The 13,311-nt window shown below is 39.4% G+C and overlaps 1 protein-coding gene across 6 annotated transcripts in view; it reads right to left on the bottom strand.

Annotated features, from left to right (window-relative positions):
- The window catches only part of BRD9 (bromodomain containing 9), an 84,736-nt gene that overhangs the window by 43,781 nt on the left and 27,644 nt on the right, over window positions 1–13,311 (bottom strand). For 4 of the 6 annotated variants that reach the window (XM_058180786.1, XM_058180782.1, XM_058180785.1 and 1 more), the window contains exons 4-5: window positions 7,188–7,248; window positions 142–286 (exon numbers count right to left, since the gene is read on the bottom strand). In XM_058180786.1, coding sequence (XP_058036769.1) covers window positions 142–286; window positions 7,188–7,248 — 206 coding nt within the window. The remainder of the gene's footprint in view (window positions 1–141; window positions 287–7,187; window positions 7,249–13,311) is intronic. The other 2 variants (XM_058180784.1, XM_058180783.1) reach the window with 1 other exon arrangement.

The following is a 13,311-nucleotide window of genomic DNA, read 5'->3' on the forward strand; positions in this document are numbered from 1 at the left end:
ACTTTTTAGTTATAGATTGAAGCGCATTCCTGTAGAATATAAAGATTTCTATGTATATCCCTGGAACCTTATCTTTGTTGCAGAAAAAACAAAGATTCATATGAACATTAATATTGGGTTAATAAATCTCCATTAATTTACCTTGAATTCTGTTACTGATTTGTACTCATTTGCTGCAATTTTTTCTTTCATGGTACCAAAATCCATAGGATGTTTTATTATCATGGAATAGCCAGGAGCAATAGCATCCGTGACTGGAAAAGCAAAAAAACCATGAGGATCCTTCCTAAAAAAAAAAGCACAGAACATTATATTTAGGTATAATATTGCCATACTATATTAATGATATCAATTAACAACTTTCTGCAATATGTAATATCTGAAGGCAAAGCCAAGGAATGGAAAACATAAAGAAATGAAATACATTTCCTAACCCATTAAAGTGCCAAAAATCTTCGAATATCTACCATAAATAAATATTTGAACATAACAAATATTCAGCATATACCATTATATGTGCAAACTTTGGACAAAAAAACTCCTTCAATTTTTGTTCCTAATGAAAGTAGAAGAAAGCGAAAAGCAAAATTTTGCATAGTATTTCTACAATCCTCTCCATCCAGATTAAGGGCATAAATTAATTGACTGGAAATCTCTTTCAGGCAGCTAAGATGGAGTCTATTATATTCAATTACATAAACTCTCCTTCGCAGGACTACCTGCACCAAAAAGACATGCTTTCAGCTCCCATCTTTCTTCTCTAGTGATCTTTTAATCATATTCAGTTCTATTTTTATTTCATTCTCCTTTGGACTGCTTTAATTTTAGATCTAAATTCAGCATTTAAATTCAAAATCTGTTTCTGTCCTACTATCGCAGCACTATTGTGAGTGTCCTGACATACGGCATTCTTGCATGTTATGGGAGCAGCTCTGTAGCGGACAAAGAGGCTCTACAGAGAATCATTAAAACTGCCCAGAATATCATCGGACCACAGCTACCAGCCCTGGACGACATCTTCAAATCTCGCTGTTTGAGGAAGTTGTATAACATTCTCAGAGACTCTTCCCATCCTGCTTTTTGGACTGTTGCCTTCTAGCAGATGATACAGAACAATTAAAACTTGGACCACACGTTTTCTGAATAGTTTTTATCCCAGAGCTATAATTGCACTCAACAATGAATTAAAGGTTTTCCAAACCGTTAGACAGCTGATTTGCGCTGTCTTAGTGGTTCCACAAGATCCAGAGGCTGGTGGTCTAAAAGACCGTTGCCATCACCCACGGAGCCAAGCGAAAGTCTCGGGAGAAAAGGGGGAGGTGAGCAGAAGGGCTGAGGTAGAGCTTCCCCAAAATTCCTGGGGTGATACCAGTTTGAAGGGTAAAGCTCCCTACAAAAGCCTGAAGTGCTCTGGATCCGAGGCTTTTCTGCCTCCTGCGGAATTAACCACCACGTCCAGCTCTGGGACTGATATTGGATTACAAAAGGATTTTATATCGGACAGAAAAGAAGCAGGAGGACTGTAACTGCAAGTAACGATTCTTAACTCTCTGCTATCTTGTTTCAACTTGAAAATAAGAAGGAAATGGCGCCATGAGCTTAACAAGTTAACAAGCGGAAAGTGAAAGTGAGAAAGCTGTTGTTATTTCGTGTCGTGCTGCCAGAGACTATTGGAGGCTTTTAAATATAGGTATAAAAGGACAAAGGCAAGAGGTTTTAAGACTGTGTTTGTAGAAGACTTAAAAAGAATTATTATTAACTCTAACCTTAGGAAAATAAAAATTTAAAGGAAGATGGCAGCCAAGCAAATAAAAAGAACTGCTACTAGAAATGCTGGAGTATCCCCAGCCCACACAGCAGATACAAAAGCATTAAATTTAGAAGCATTACAGGAAAATTTGAAAGATTTTGTGAAAGAATCCCTGAATGATGCTATAAATTTGCAAACTTCTCTTATTGAAGAGAAATTTAAATAAATGGCAGATAAGATATCAGAAATGAAAAATCAGATGTCAGAAATTCAAGAAGGAAATAAAGAAATTAAGGAAGGATTTGTTATAGCAGTTCAAAGTCTGGCCTTAAATTTGATTCAGTTGGAGGAAGAAGTAGAGGAAATTAAGCAATCTAATTTAAAGTTGGAAAATAAAATGGAGGAAGTTCAGGTTAAAGTGGAGAAAGCAGATGACGAGATTGTTTTGGTACAATATAGGGCGATGGAATTTGCTTTAAGAATCAGAGGGTTGAAGGAAAATAAACAAGAGAATCTTAGGAGAAATATTTTCTGAAGCCTTTGCAGAGATAATAGCCGAACAACCAGCAGATGTGGCGTTTCAAATTGACAAAATTTATCGTGTGAATTCTTGGATTGCTAGACACAAGCAGCTGCCAAGAGATGTGGTCATTTATTTTACAACCAAAAGAGTGAGAAATGAAATTTTACAAGCTTCTTATAAGGGGGAAAAAATTCAAGTAGCTGGTCAAGAAATTTAATATTGAAAGAAATCCTTCCTAAAATGCTGAGAAGTAGAAAGGAATATGCATTTCTAGTGAATGAACTTAAAAAACGACAGATAGAGTATAGATGGGATATCCCAGCTGGGATTATAGTGTTTCAAACAGGAAAAGCACATCGCCTTAATACAATTTTGAAAGCGAGAGATTATTAGGTTAATGTACTAAAAGCTGGAAGTCCACCGTCACCAGAAGGCAGGAGAAGAGATGTGGATGAAACAAAGAAGGGAAAAGAGGTGAAGCAGGCACAAAACCAAACTGGAGCTATAGTTATGGAGGAAGATTTACTGCAAGTCTTGGACATATCTAAAGTGGGATTAGAAGGTGCAAAAGAACAAAGACAAGAGCAGCTATTAAATGTAAGGAGCAAGAAGCAAAGGCCCAACAAATTCAAGTGGCACCTACCAAAACAGAAGCAGTGGGAGGAGCAAGGCCGAAAGCTAAGGCTGATTTGAAGCTGATGCTCCAAGAGCTTCAGATTGCCAAAAATGGCAATTAGACTTCTATCATGGATTATTAATGGTTTAAATTCACCACAGAAGAGAAGGAAGATATCTCATTATCTGAAACAATTTAAAAATGATACAGTTTGTCTGCAGGAAACACATATTAGAACTTTAGATCAAAAATATTTGATAAACGCAAGGCTGGGTATACACTTTGTTGCTTCAGTTCCAGAGAAAAAGAATGGAGTAGTTATATATGTAAAGAAGGGTTTAGCAGCGAAGTTAATTGAGACGGACAATCAAGGAAGATATATTGCAATTGAATTTTTACTGGAGGGGAAAAAAATACTTTTAATTGGTGTTTATACACCTAATCAACAACAAGAAAAATTCTTTACATTTTTACATAATAGAATAGTACATTGGGATTACAAATCATATATATTAATGGGAGTTTGGAATGTAGTAATGGACACTCAAAAAGATAAAAAAAGCCTACAAAATATCTCAAGTCGTGCGAAATTGCCAAAGGCTTTTTTTGATATGATGGAAGATTTAGAACTAAGAGATATTTGGAGAGAACGTAATGTTGAAGAAAAAGATTTTACCTTTTTTTCTAATAGACACCAATCCTTTTCTAGGATTGATTTTATTTTAATTATTAATTATTTGCTTTCTAGGGTAAAGAAGACCAAGATATGTCCAAGAATTTTGTCTGATCATAGTCCAGTCTGGATAGAACTTGATCAGGAAAAAGGAGCTAGAAGAACGTGGAGGTTGAATGAGAATTTGTTTAAATATGAACAAAATGTAAAAGAATGTAAAAAACAAATGAAAGAATTTTTTGTTATGAATATGCAGAGGGGCACACCTATAGAGATGGTTTGGGATGCAAGTAAGGCTTATATGAGGGGAGTCCTTATACATATGAATAATAAATATAGAAATAGATTCCAGAAAAAGAGAATGGAGTTAGAGGAGGAAATTAAAAAGAAAGAGCAGCTACTTATAAATAATCCAGTAGATAAAAAATAAAAGAATCAATAAATATATAATAACAACAACAACAACAACAACAACAACAACAACAACAACAGAGTTGGAAGGGACTTTGGAGGTCTTCTAGTCCAACCCTCTGCCCAGGCAGGAAACCCTACACCATTTCAGACAAATGGCTATCCAACATTTTCTTAAAAAATTCCAGTGTTGGAGCATTTACAACTTCTGCAGGCAAGTTGTTCCACTGATTAATTGTTCTAACTGTCAGGAAATTTCTCCTTAGTTCTAGGTTGCTTCTCCAGAGAAAAAGAACGGAGTAGTTATATATATAAAGAAGGGTTTATCAGCGAAGTTAATTGAGATGGATAATCAAGGAAGATATATTGCAATTGAACTTTTACCGGAGCGGAAAAAATACTTTTAATTGGTGTTTATGCACCTAATCAACAACAAGTAAAATTCTTTACATTTTTACATAATAGAATAGTACATTGGGATTACAAATCGTATATATTAATGGGAGTTTGGAATGTAGTAATGGACACTCAAAAAGATAAAAAAAGCCTACAAAATATCTCAAATCGTGCAAAATTGCCAAAGGCTTTTTTTGATATGATGGAAGATTTAGAACTAAGAGATATTTGGAGAGAACGTAATGTTGAAGAAAAAGATTTTACCTTTTTTTCTAATAGACACCAATCCTTTTCTAGGATTGATTTTATTTTAATTATTAATGATTTGCTTTCTAGGGTAAAGAATACCAAGATATGTCCAAGAATTTTGTCTGATCATAGTCTGGTCTGGATAGAACTTGATCAGGAAAAAGGAGCTAGAAGAACGTGGAGGTTGAATGAGAATTTGTTTAAATATGAACAAAATGTAAAAGAATGTAAAAAACAAATGAAAGAATTTTTTGTTATGAATATGCAGAGGGGCACACCTATAGAGATGGTTTGGGATGCAAGTAAGGCTTATATGAGGGGAGTCCTTATACATATGAATAATAAATATAGAAATAGATTGCAGAAAAAGAGAATGGAGTTAGAGGAGGAAATTAAAAAGAAAGAGCAGCTACTTATAAATAATCCAGTAGATAAAAAATAAAAGAATCAATAAATATATAATAGTAATAACAACAACAACAACAACAACATCAGAGTTGGAAGGGACCTTGGAGGTCTTCTAGTCCAACCCCCTGCCCAGGCAGGAAACCCTACACCATTTCAGACAAATGACTATCCAACATTTTCTTTAAAAATTCCAGTGTTGGAGCATTTACAACTTCTGCAGGCAAGTTGTTCCACTGATTAATTGTTCTAACTGTCAGGAAATTTCTCTTTAGTTCTAGGTTGCTTCTGTCCTTGATTAGTTTCCACCCATTGCTTCTTGTTCTACCCTCAGGTGCATTGCAGAATAGTTTGACTCCATCTTCCTTGTGGCAACCCCTGAGATATTGGAACACTTGCTATCATATCTCCCCTAGTCCTTCTTTTCATTAAACTAGGCATATCCCAGTTCCTGCAACCGTTCTTTATATGTTTTAGCCTCCAGTCCCCTAATCATCTTTGTTGCTCTTCTCTGCACTCTTTCTAGAGTCTCAACATCCTTTTTACATTGTGGCGACCAAAACTGAATGCAATATTCCAAGTGTGGCCTTACCAAGGCATTATAAAGTGGTATTAACACTTCATGTGATCTTGATTCTATCCCTCTGTTTATGCAGCCCAGAACTGTGTTGGCTTTTTTGGCAGCTGCTGCACACTGCTGGCTCATATCTAAATGGTTGTCCACTAGGACTCCAAGATCCCTCTCATAGGTACTACTATTGAGCAAGGTACCACATATCTGGTAGCTGTGCATTTTGTTTTTTGGGCCTAAATGTAGAACCTTACTTTTATCACTGTTGAATTTCATTTTGTTAGATAGTGCCCAATGTTCAAGTCTGTCAAGATCTTTCTGTATCTTGAGCCTATCTTCTGGAGTGTTGGCTATTCCTGCCAGCTTGGTGTCATCTGCAAATTTGATGAGTTCTGCATCTATCCCCTTGTCCAAGTCATTGATGAAGATGTTGAAGAGTACTGGGCCTAAAACAGAGTCTTGGGATACTCCACTGCATACTACACGTTGAGTGCGGTTCGTCAGCCAGTTATGAATCCATCTGGTGGTGATACTGTCTAACCCACATTTTTCTAATTTATCTAGTAGTAGGTTATGGTCTACTTTAACAAATGCTTTACCGAAGTCCAAGTAAATTATATTGACAGCATTCCTTCGGTCCACTAATTTTGTCACTTTGTCAAAGAATGCAATAAGATTAGTCTGGCATGATCTGTTTTTTACAAACCCATGTTGGCTTTTGGTTATTATTTTGTTTGTTATTATTACGAGGACAATTTAATATGATGATGGCAGATCAGGTGGCAACTAACTTACAATATGTAAAGCATAATACTTTTAATTATGCTAATAAGCCTGGAAGGTGGTTAACTTATTTAATAAGGAAGAAACAGAAAACACATACAATTGGTAAGATAGAATATAGAGGTAAAGAAGTATATCAACAAAATTTGATTAAAAAAGCTTTTTTAGAATTTTACACGAAGTTATATGTTACAGATTTGATTAAAGATACAGATATAGAAAGATTTTTACAGGAGCAAGGCATTTATGAACTCATAGTAGCACTTAGATTTCACAGTGCTTTCCAGCCCTTTCTAAGATGTTTACAGAGGCAGCATATTGCTCCCAACAATCTGAGTCTTATTTTACCCACCTCGGAAGGGTGGAAGGCTGAGCCAACCTTGAACCTGGTGAGATTCGATCTGCCAAACTGCAGTCAGCCGGCAGTCAGCAGAAGTAGCCTGCAGTACAGCATTCTATCCACTGCACCACCGTGGCTCTTTACATAAATGTAATGTAAATATAAATGTAAATATAACATAAATGAACATAAATATCCAGTAAGTGGAAAAGCATCTTCCAAACCTGGAGGTAAATTAAGAACCTGATTAAAGATAATCTACCTGTACCAAGCAATAGATCCATAAATATTTCCAGAGTTTCCAGAGCCCTTTTCTTATTGCAAAAAATAAAGTGAATCAATCTGGTAAAGAAAATTTAAACTTTAAAACACCTCTTAATCAGAGAAGACACATTGTTAAAGCATCTAAATTTCAAAACTCAAAACAACAGCTGTACATCTTATTATATTTATATATGATATATTCTTACCTTTGTAACTGACGAAGGAAATGTTCCAATAATTGCTGAATAGGAGTGCTCTCATTTTCTGCTATAATATAACATAAAAAATAGGTTTTGGTAGAAATTCTTATGTTTTCACAATTCTAATAATATAAGCTATTTCTACAGAGGTCTTCTACTACTGAATGTTTCTTCACAAGAAAGATAACAAATTAACCATTCATTTAAGAGTGAATACTCTATTTATTTATTTATTTATTTATTTATTTATTTATTTATTTATTTATTTATTTATTTATTTATTTATTTATTTATTTATTCAAATTTATATACCGCCCTATCTCCCGAAGGACTCAGGGCAGTTCACAGGCAAATAAAACAACATATATATACAAATTAAGAAAACCATTAAGAAAACATATTCAAAAAGCCTGATTATTAAAATAATATAGATATTAAAACCAATTAAAACCCCTATAAAATTTAAAAATTTAAAATTAGAAAATTTAAAAAACTAGTCCAGTCCCGCGCAGATAAATAGGTGTGTTTTAAGCTCGCGACGGAAGATCTATCTTCCACCCCAGAAAAAAGGACCAATCAAAAGAGCTTATGAGACACACAAATGTTAAAAATAGAATTCAATAATAATAATAATAATAATAATAATAATAATAATAATAATAATAATTATTATTATTATTATTATTAATATATTACAATAAAAACTATTTAAAAACTTATTCCATATGGCCTAAATTTAAATATAAAATACATAATATAAAAATAAACCCCATTTAAAACGAATTAAAAAACCCCTATTAAGCCAGTCCTGCTCGGAAGAATAGGTATGTTTTCAGCTCGCGGTGAAAAGTCCGGAGGTCAGGAAGTTGTCGAAGTCCTGGGGGAAGCTCGTTCCAGAGGGTAGGTGCCCCCACAGAGAAGGCTCTCCCCCCTCTTATATATAAGAGAAATAGCAAGGACCCAAAATGCCCCAACCAAAACTGCAATAAATAGAATTAAATAACAGATAAATCAAGTATCTTCTAAAAAATACTAGAGATACCAGTGAAAAGGAAGAAAACTTTAAACATGTGGAATTTTATATATGGGCACTGCCCATATATAAAACAATATATATAAGAACAGCCTTACGCAGGCAATCATCAACAAACCTTAAACATATCAGTCAGTACACATAAGAGGGTTAAGCACATTCAAACTTATGCTGAAGGAAGTAAGTATTTCAAGCAGCTGGATCCAAATCTATTTTGAAAAGATCTCTAAATGAGATCTTTCTTTCAAAAGTTTCTTGTAGAAAATATGAGGACAAAATTATTTCAATATAGGTAGTCCTTGACTTACAACCATTTGTTCAATGACCAAAACAGACTTACAATCGTTGCCCAATGCAGCACTCCAGTGGCTGTGTCATCAAAATTTGGGTGCTTGGCAGTGTATTTGCCCTGACAACTCCCACTATACCATGACCTGAGAGGCCTCAGTCAACTAGGCTAACTGGCATGCAGAAACCTGCCATGGGCTAGAAGGTCTCAGCCAGTTAAGTCCAGCAGTGCATAGGCCTCCTGCCTCCCCACCATCACTCACAATAAGCCTCTCCTTTTCCCTACCCGTCTGCTCCCTACCTCCCCTATTCCCCACCATGCCCAGAAGGCCTCTGTCAGCTAGATCCCCAGTGATGTGTGGAAAGGCCTCAGGCAGTCAGCAAGAAAAGTTCCTATTCCTGGCCAAGCTTGAGAAATATTGCCTCTCTAATCTTGAGGAAAACGGGTGTTGGTTCTATCTGAACGCCATTTTAGTAGAGCTGAAAGAAAGCATCCTGGCATGGGTAGTAGCTCTATGTTCTGCATGTAGACTGAGCATGTGATCTTTATTTCCATATTTGGTCACTCCCTCCTCCTCTGTGGGTCCCAGTTTGGCAAATGCATAGCAATGAATAGACTCATGACCTGTAAAATATTAGCCCCTTCCAGATTGTGGACCAAACATTAGTAAGGGTAGGACTGGAAGCTCTCTTCCAGCTCTACTAGAAATGGCGTTCAGGTAGGACCAATGCCCATTCTCCCTAGAGTTGGATTGAGAGAATCCAGGCATGGGACATACCAAAGCCGGCCTGTCCCCAACAGGTAGGTGCAGACTGGTCCTAGGTCTCCCCGACACTATGAACTCTCTGGAGGACTCCACCTAGGCAAAGGAATCCAACTTATAGTGTCGAATAAATGGAGATGGGGAGGACCAGGTCACTGCTTGACACACCTCCTCAATTGAGGCTTGTGTTGCCCACGCCGCCGTCATGGCCGCACTTCTGGTGGAATGTGCTGTAATTTGCCTAGGTGTTGGTAGGGCTTAGGACTCCTATGCCTTGGCAATACAAGGCCTGATCCTAAGCTCCATGGCTTAGGGCCTGGGTACTTACGGGACCGCCTGCTGTTACCATATGCCTCCCACCGACCCGTACGCTCTCACAGAGAGGGACTTCTCAGGGTGCCGTCCGCCAAACAATGTCGGCTGGCGGCCCCCAGAGGAAGGGCCTTCTCTGTGGGGGCTCCCACACTTTGGAACGAGCTTCCCCCAGGCTTACGTCAAATACCTGACCTTCGGACTTTCCGCCGCGAACTGAAGACATACCTTTTTATTCGCGCGGGGCTGGCCTAAATTTTAAATTTTACATTTTAAATTTTAAATTTTAAACTACATAAATTTTATCGATTTTAAATTTTCTACTAATTTTAAATGGGGTTTGGTTTTATAAATTTTAAGGTTCTAGGCTAATTATAATAAGTTTTTTAACTCGTATTTTAAATTGTATATTGTGGTGTTTGTATTTTATTGTTGCCTGTACACCGCCCTGAGTCCTTCGGGAGAAGGGCGGTATAAAAATCAAATAAAATAAATAAATAATAAATAAATAAACGGCCCACCATGGAAGGAGTGACCCTGTTTCCAGAGTAAATGGCTGAAAGGAAATAAATAAGGATTCCGTCTTCTGGAAGGAAGACATGCGTTTGATGTAAATACGGAGGGCCCTTCTGACCTCTAAAATATGCCATTTCTGTTCAAGGGCATGCCTCGGGCCCAGACAGAAGTTAGGCAAAATCAACTCCTGGGCCCTGTGAAACCATGAATTGATTTTGGGAATGAAAGAAGGGTCCAAACAAAAGACCACCCTGTCTTGGTGAAAAATGCAGAGGTTTTGCTTAACAGAAAGAGCCGCCAACTCTGAAACTCTCCTGGCTGATGTAATAGCTATGAGGAAGGCCACCTTAAAGGTGAAGAAGTGTAGACTTACTGTTCTTAATGGCTCAAAGGGAACCTCTATTAGAGCCTGTAAAACCTTAGAGAGATCCCAAATGGGATACCTGTATACCACAGGTGGGGACAAGTTAGAGATACCCCTGAAAAACCTGCACACTGTGGGATGCTTAGCAAGTGACTCTAAACTCCCACATGACAAACTGGAGGACAGAGCAGCTACCTGTCTCCTGATGGTACTGTTAACCCCTTGTTTAATCCCTCCTGGAGGAACTCCAGGAGCTGAGCCACCAAAACTTTATAAGGGTCAGTCCCTGATTTGGAGCAAAAGGCCTATCAGGTTGTATTGTATATCCTGTCTGTAGACTGTCGTCTGGAAGCTTGGATAGTTTGGATGACTGGGAGAAAAATTCTCCCACCTCAAGGACTGCCACTCAATTGCCAGGTGGTCAGTTGGAGCCACTGAGGGTCCGGATGGACAAGGGCTCCCTGACTGAGGGAAATTCTCCAGGATACTCTCACTGACAGGAGGACCAGGTCAGCAAACTATGGTCTCCTGGGCCAATATGGGGCTATCAGGATCACCTCCGCCCTCTTCGAGAGAACCTTTCTGATGTTTGCTGGAATCAGGGATAGGGGAGGAAAGGCGTATAACAGATCCCAAGGCCAAGGGCAGCATAGGGCATCCATCCCCTCCGCTCCCCGTGACCTGAACCTGCTGAAGAACCTTAGCTGGTGTGAGTTCTTTGGGGAGGCAAACAGATCCAGAACCGGCCTTCCATAACGAGCTGACAGCTGTTGAAAGAGTGAGGGATGCGGGCACCACTCCAACTGATCCACTGTCACCTTGCTAAGAGAATTTGCTTGCACATTGAGGGCCCCTGAGATGTGCTCTGCCCTTATGGACTGAAGATGTCTCTCTGCCCAGTGTCCCAGGCAATCCACCACTGTCATGAGGGGCCTGGAATGAGTCCCCCCTTGTCGATTGATGTGTGCTTTGGCCGTCACGTTGTCTGTTAAGACCAGAACATGTTGAACCTCTATTGTATCTTTGAAGGTCTTGAGGGCCAGTTAAACTGCCCAGAGCTCCAACCAATTGATTTTATGAGATAGATCTGCCTGGGTCCACCGGCCCTGTGAGATCTGGGACTGGCAATGAGCACCCCAACTGTAAAGGCTGGCGTCCATCATGATGGTCAGACTGTCTGGCTCCTTGAATAGGCATCCCCTGGTGAGAGCCTGATATCTCCACCACCGAAGGGAGTGCAGTACCTGTAGGGGAACTCTTACCCTCTCCTGTGAGTTGCTCCTGCTGGATTGTTGATAGGGCAGGAGAAACCATTGCAGCACCCTGGTATGCAGTCGTGCCCATGGAATGATGGAGATGTATGACATCATTTTCCCCAGGAGCTGCAACAGGAGGGTGAGAGGTACTATGCCCCTGGCTGAGATCCTTCTTGCCAATTGATGCAAGCTGTCAAGTCTCTCCGGAGAGAGAGAGACCATACATATTGATGTGTCTATTGTGGCTCCCAGGTGGAGCAATTTGGTAGTCAGGGAAAAATGACTCTTTTTGCAGTTTATTGAAAAGCCAATAAACTGCTTGTAGGACCTGAATTGTGATCCTTAGGTCTGAAGCTGCCTGAACCATTGATGAGGACTGAATCAGAATGTCGTCCAGGTAACACAGGATTCTGATAGGTATTTATCAAAGGTGAGCCACCAGAGCGCCCAATATCTTTGTGAGTGCTCTTGGCACTGAGGACAGACCAAATGGCATGGCCCTGTATTGATAGTGCCTGTCTGCATAAGTGAACTGGAGAAACTTTCTGTGATCCTGCTTTATAGGTATATAAAGATATGCCTCTGTGAGATCTATGGATGTAAGAAAGTCGCCCTGTCGTATATTCCCCAGAATTGATTGGAGTGACTGCATTTTGAAACGCTTGTACTCCAAGTACCTGCTCAGAAGCTTTAGATCCAGAATAGCTCTGCACCCCCCTGAGCTCTTCCGTACCAGGAATAGTCTTGAATAAAAGCCCTGTCCCTGTTCCTCCTGAGGCACAGGTGTTGAATCGCTGAGTCTATCAGGCTTCTTTTGTTTACATCCCTGGAAACGGGACACCTGATAAAAAACTTTGGGTGGGAGGGTCAAGAGAAACTCTAGAGCCAAACCTGACCGCACTGTTCTGAGGACCCACCTGTCAGAAGTTGTGGTCTCCCATTGATGAAAAAGGAGGCTGAGCTGACCGCCCAGATGCAGAACAGCCCTGCAGTCATTTTGAATGACGATAGAGACTACTTCCTGCCCCACCAAAGGGCCGCTTGCTCTGAAACTGCTGGCGGCCCCAGAACTCTGACCACTCCGTCTGTCTGTTCTGACTAACAGAATATGGTCTCTGGAATTGTTGGTAATCAACTCCCGACTCTGGAGTACGAAAGGATTGTCTCTGAAAATATGGAGAGAATCTTCTCTCTCCCCTCCTATAAAGAGAAGGCATGACTTTGCCCTTATCCCTTGTCTCAACTAGAATTGGGTCAAGGGCCTCCTCAAACAAGTTGTTGCCCAAAAGGGGGCCAAAGCCAACTTCCATGTTTTTATTGTCAGCCTGCCAATGTTTGAGCCATAGAAGGCTGGTTGTAACTTAAGAGGCTAATGATCTAGAAGCAAACTTGGCCACATTCAGTGTGACATGTGCTGAAAACTCAGCCAGAGCCACCAGCTAATTTTTGTCCTGGTGTAATCTCACATCTTCTGGAAGAATTCGTTCCTGCATCTGACAAAGCCAGAGCAAGGAAGCCCTATTAAAGAACAAAGCTGACGTAGCAACCTTAATTGCCCAGACAGCCACCTGGTGGGACTTTCGCAAGGACAAGTCAG

This window comes from Ahaetulla prasina, chromosome 4 (assembly GCF_028640845.1).
Source record: "Ahaetulla prasina isolate Xishuangbanna chromosome 4, ASM2864084v1, whole genome shotgun sequence".
NCBI lineage: Eukaryota > Metazoa > Chordata > Lepidosauria > Squamata > Colubridae > Ahaetulla > Ahaetulla prasina.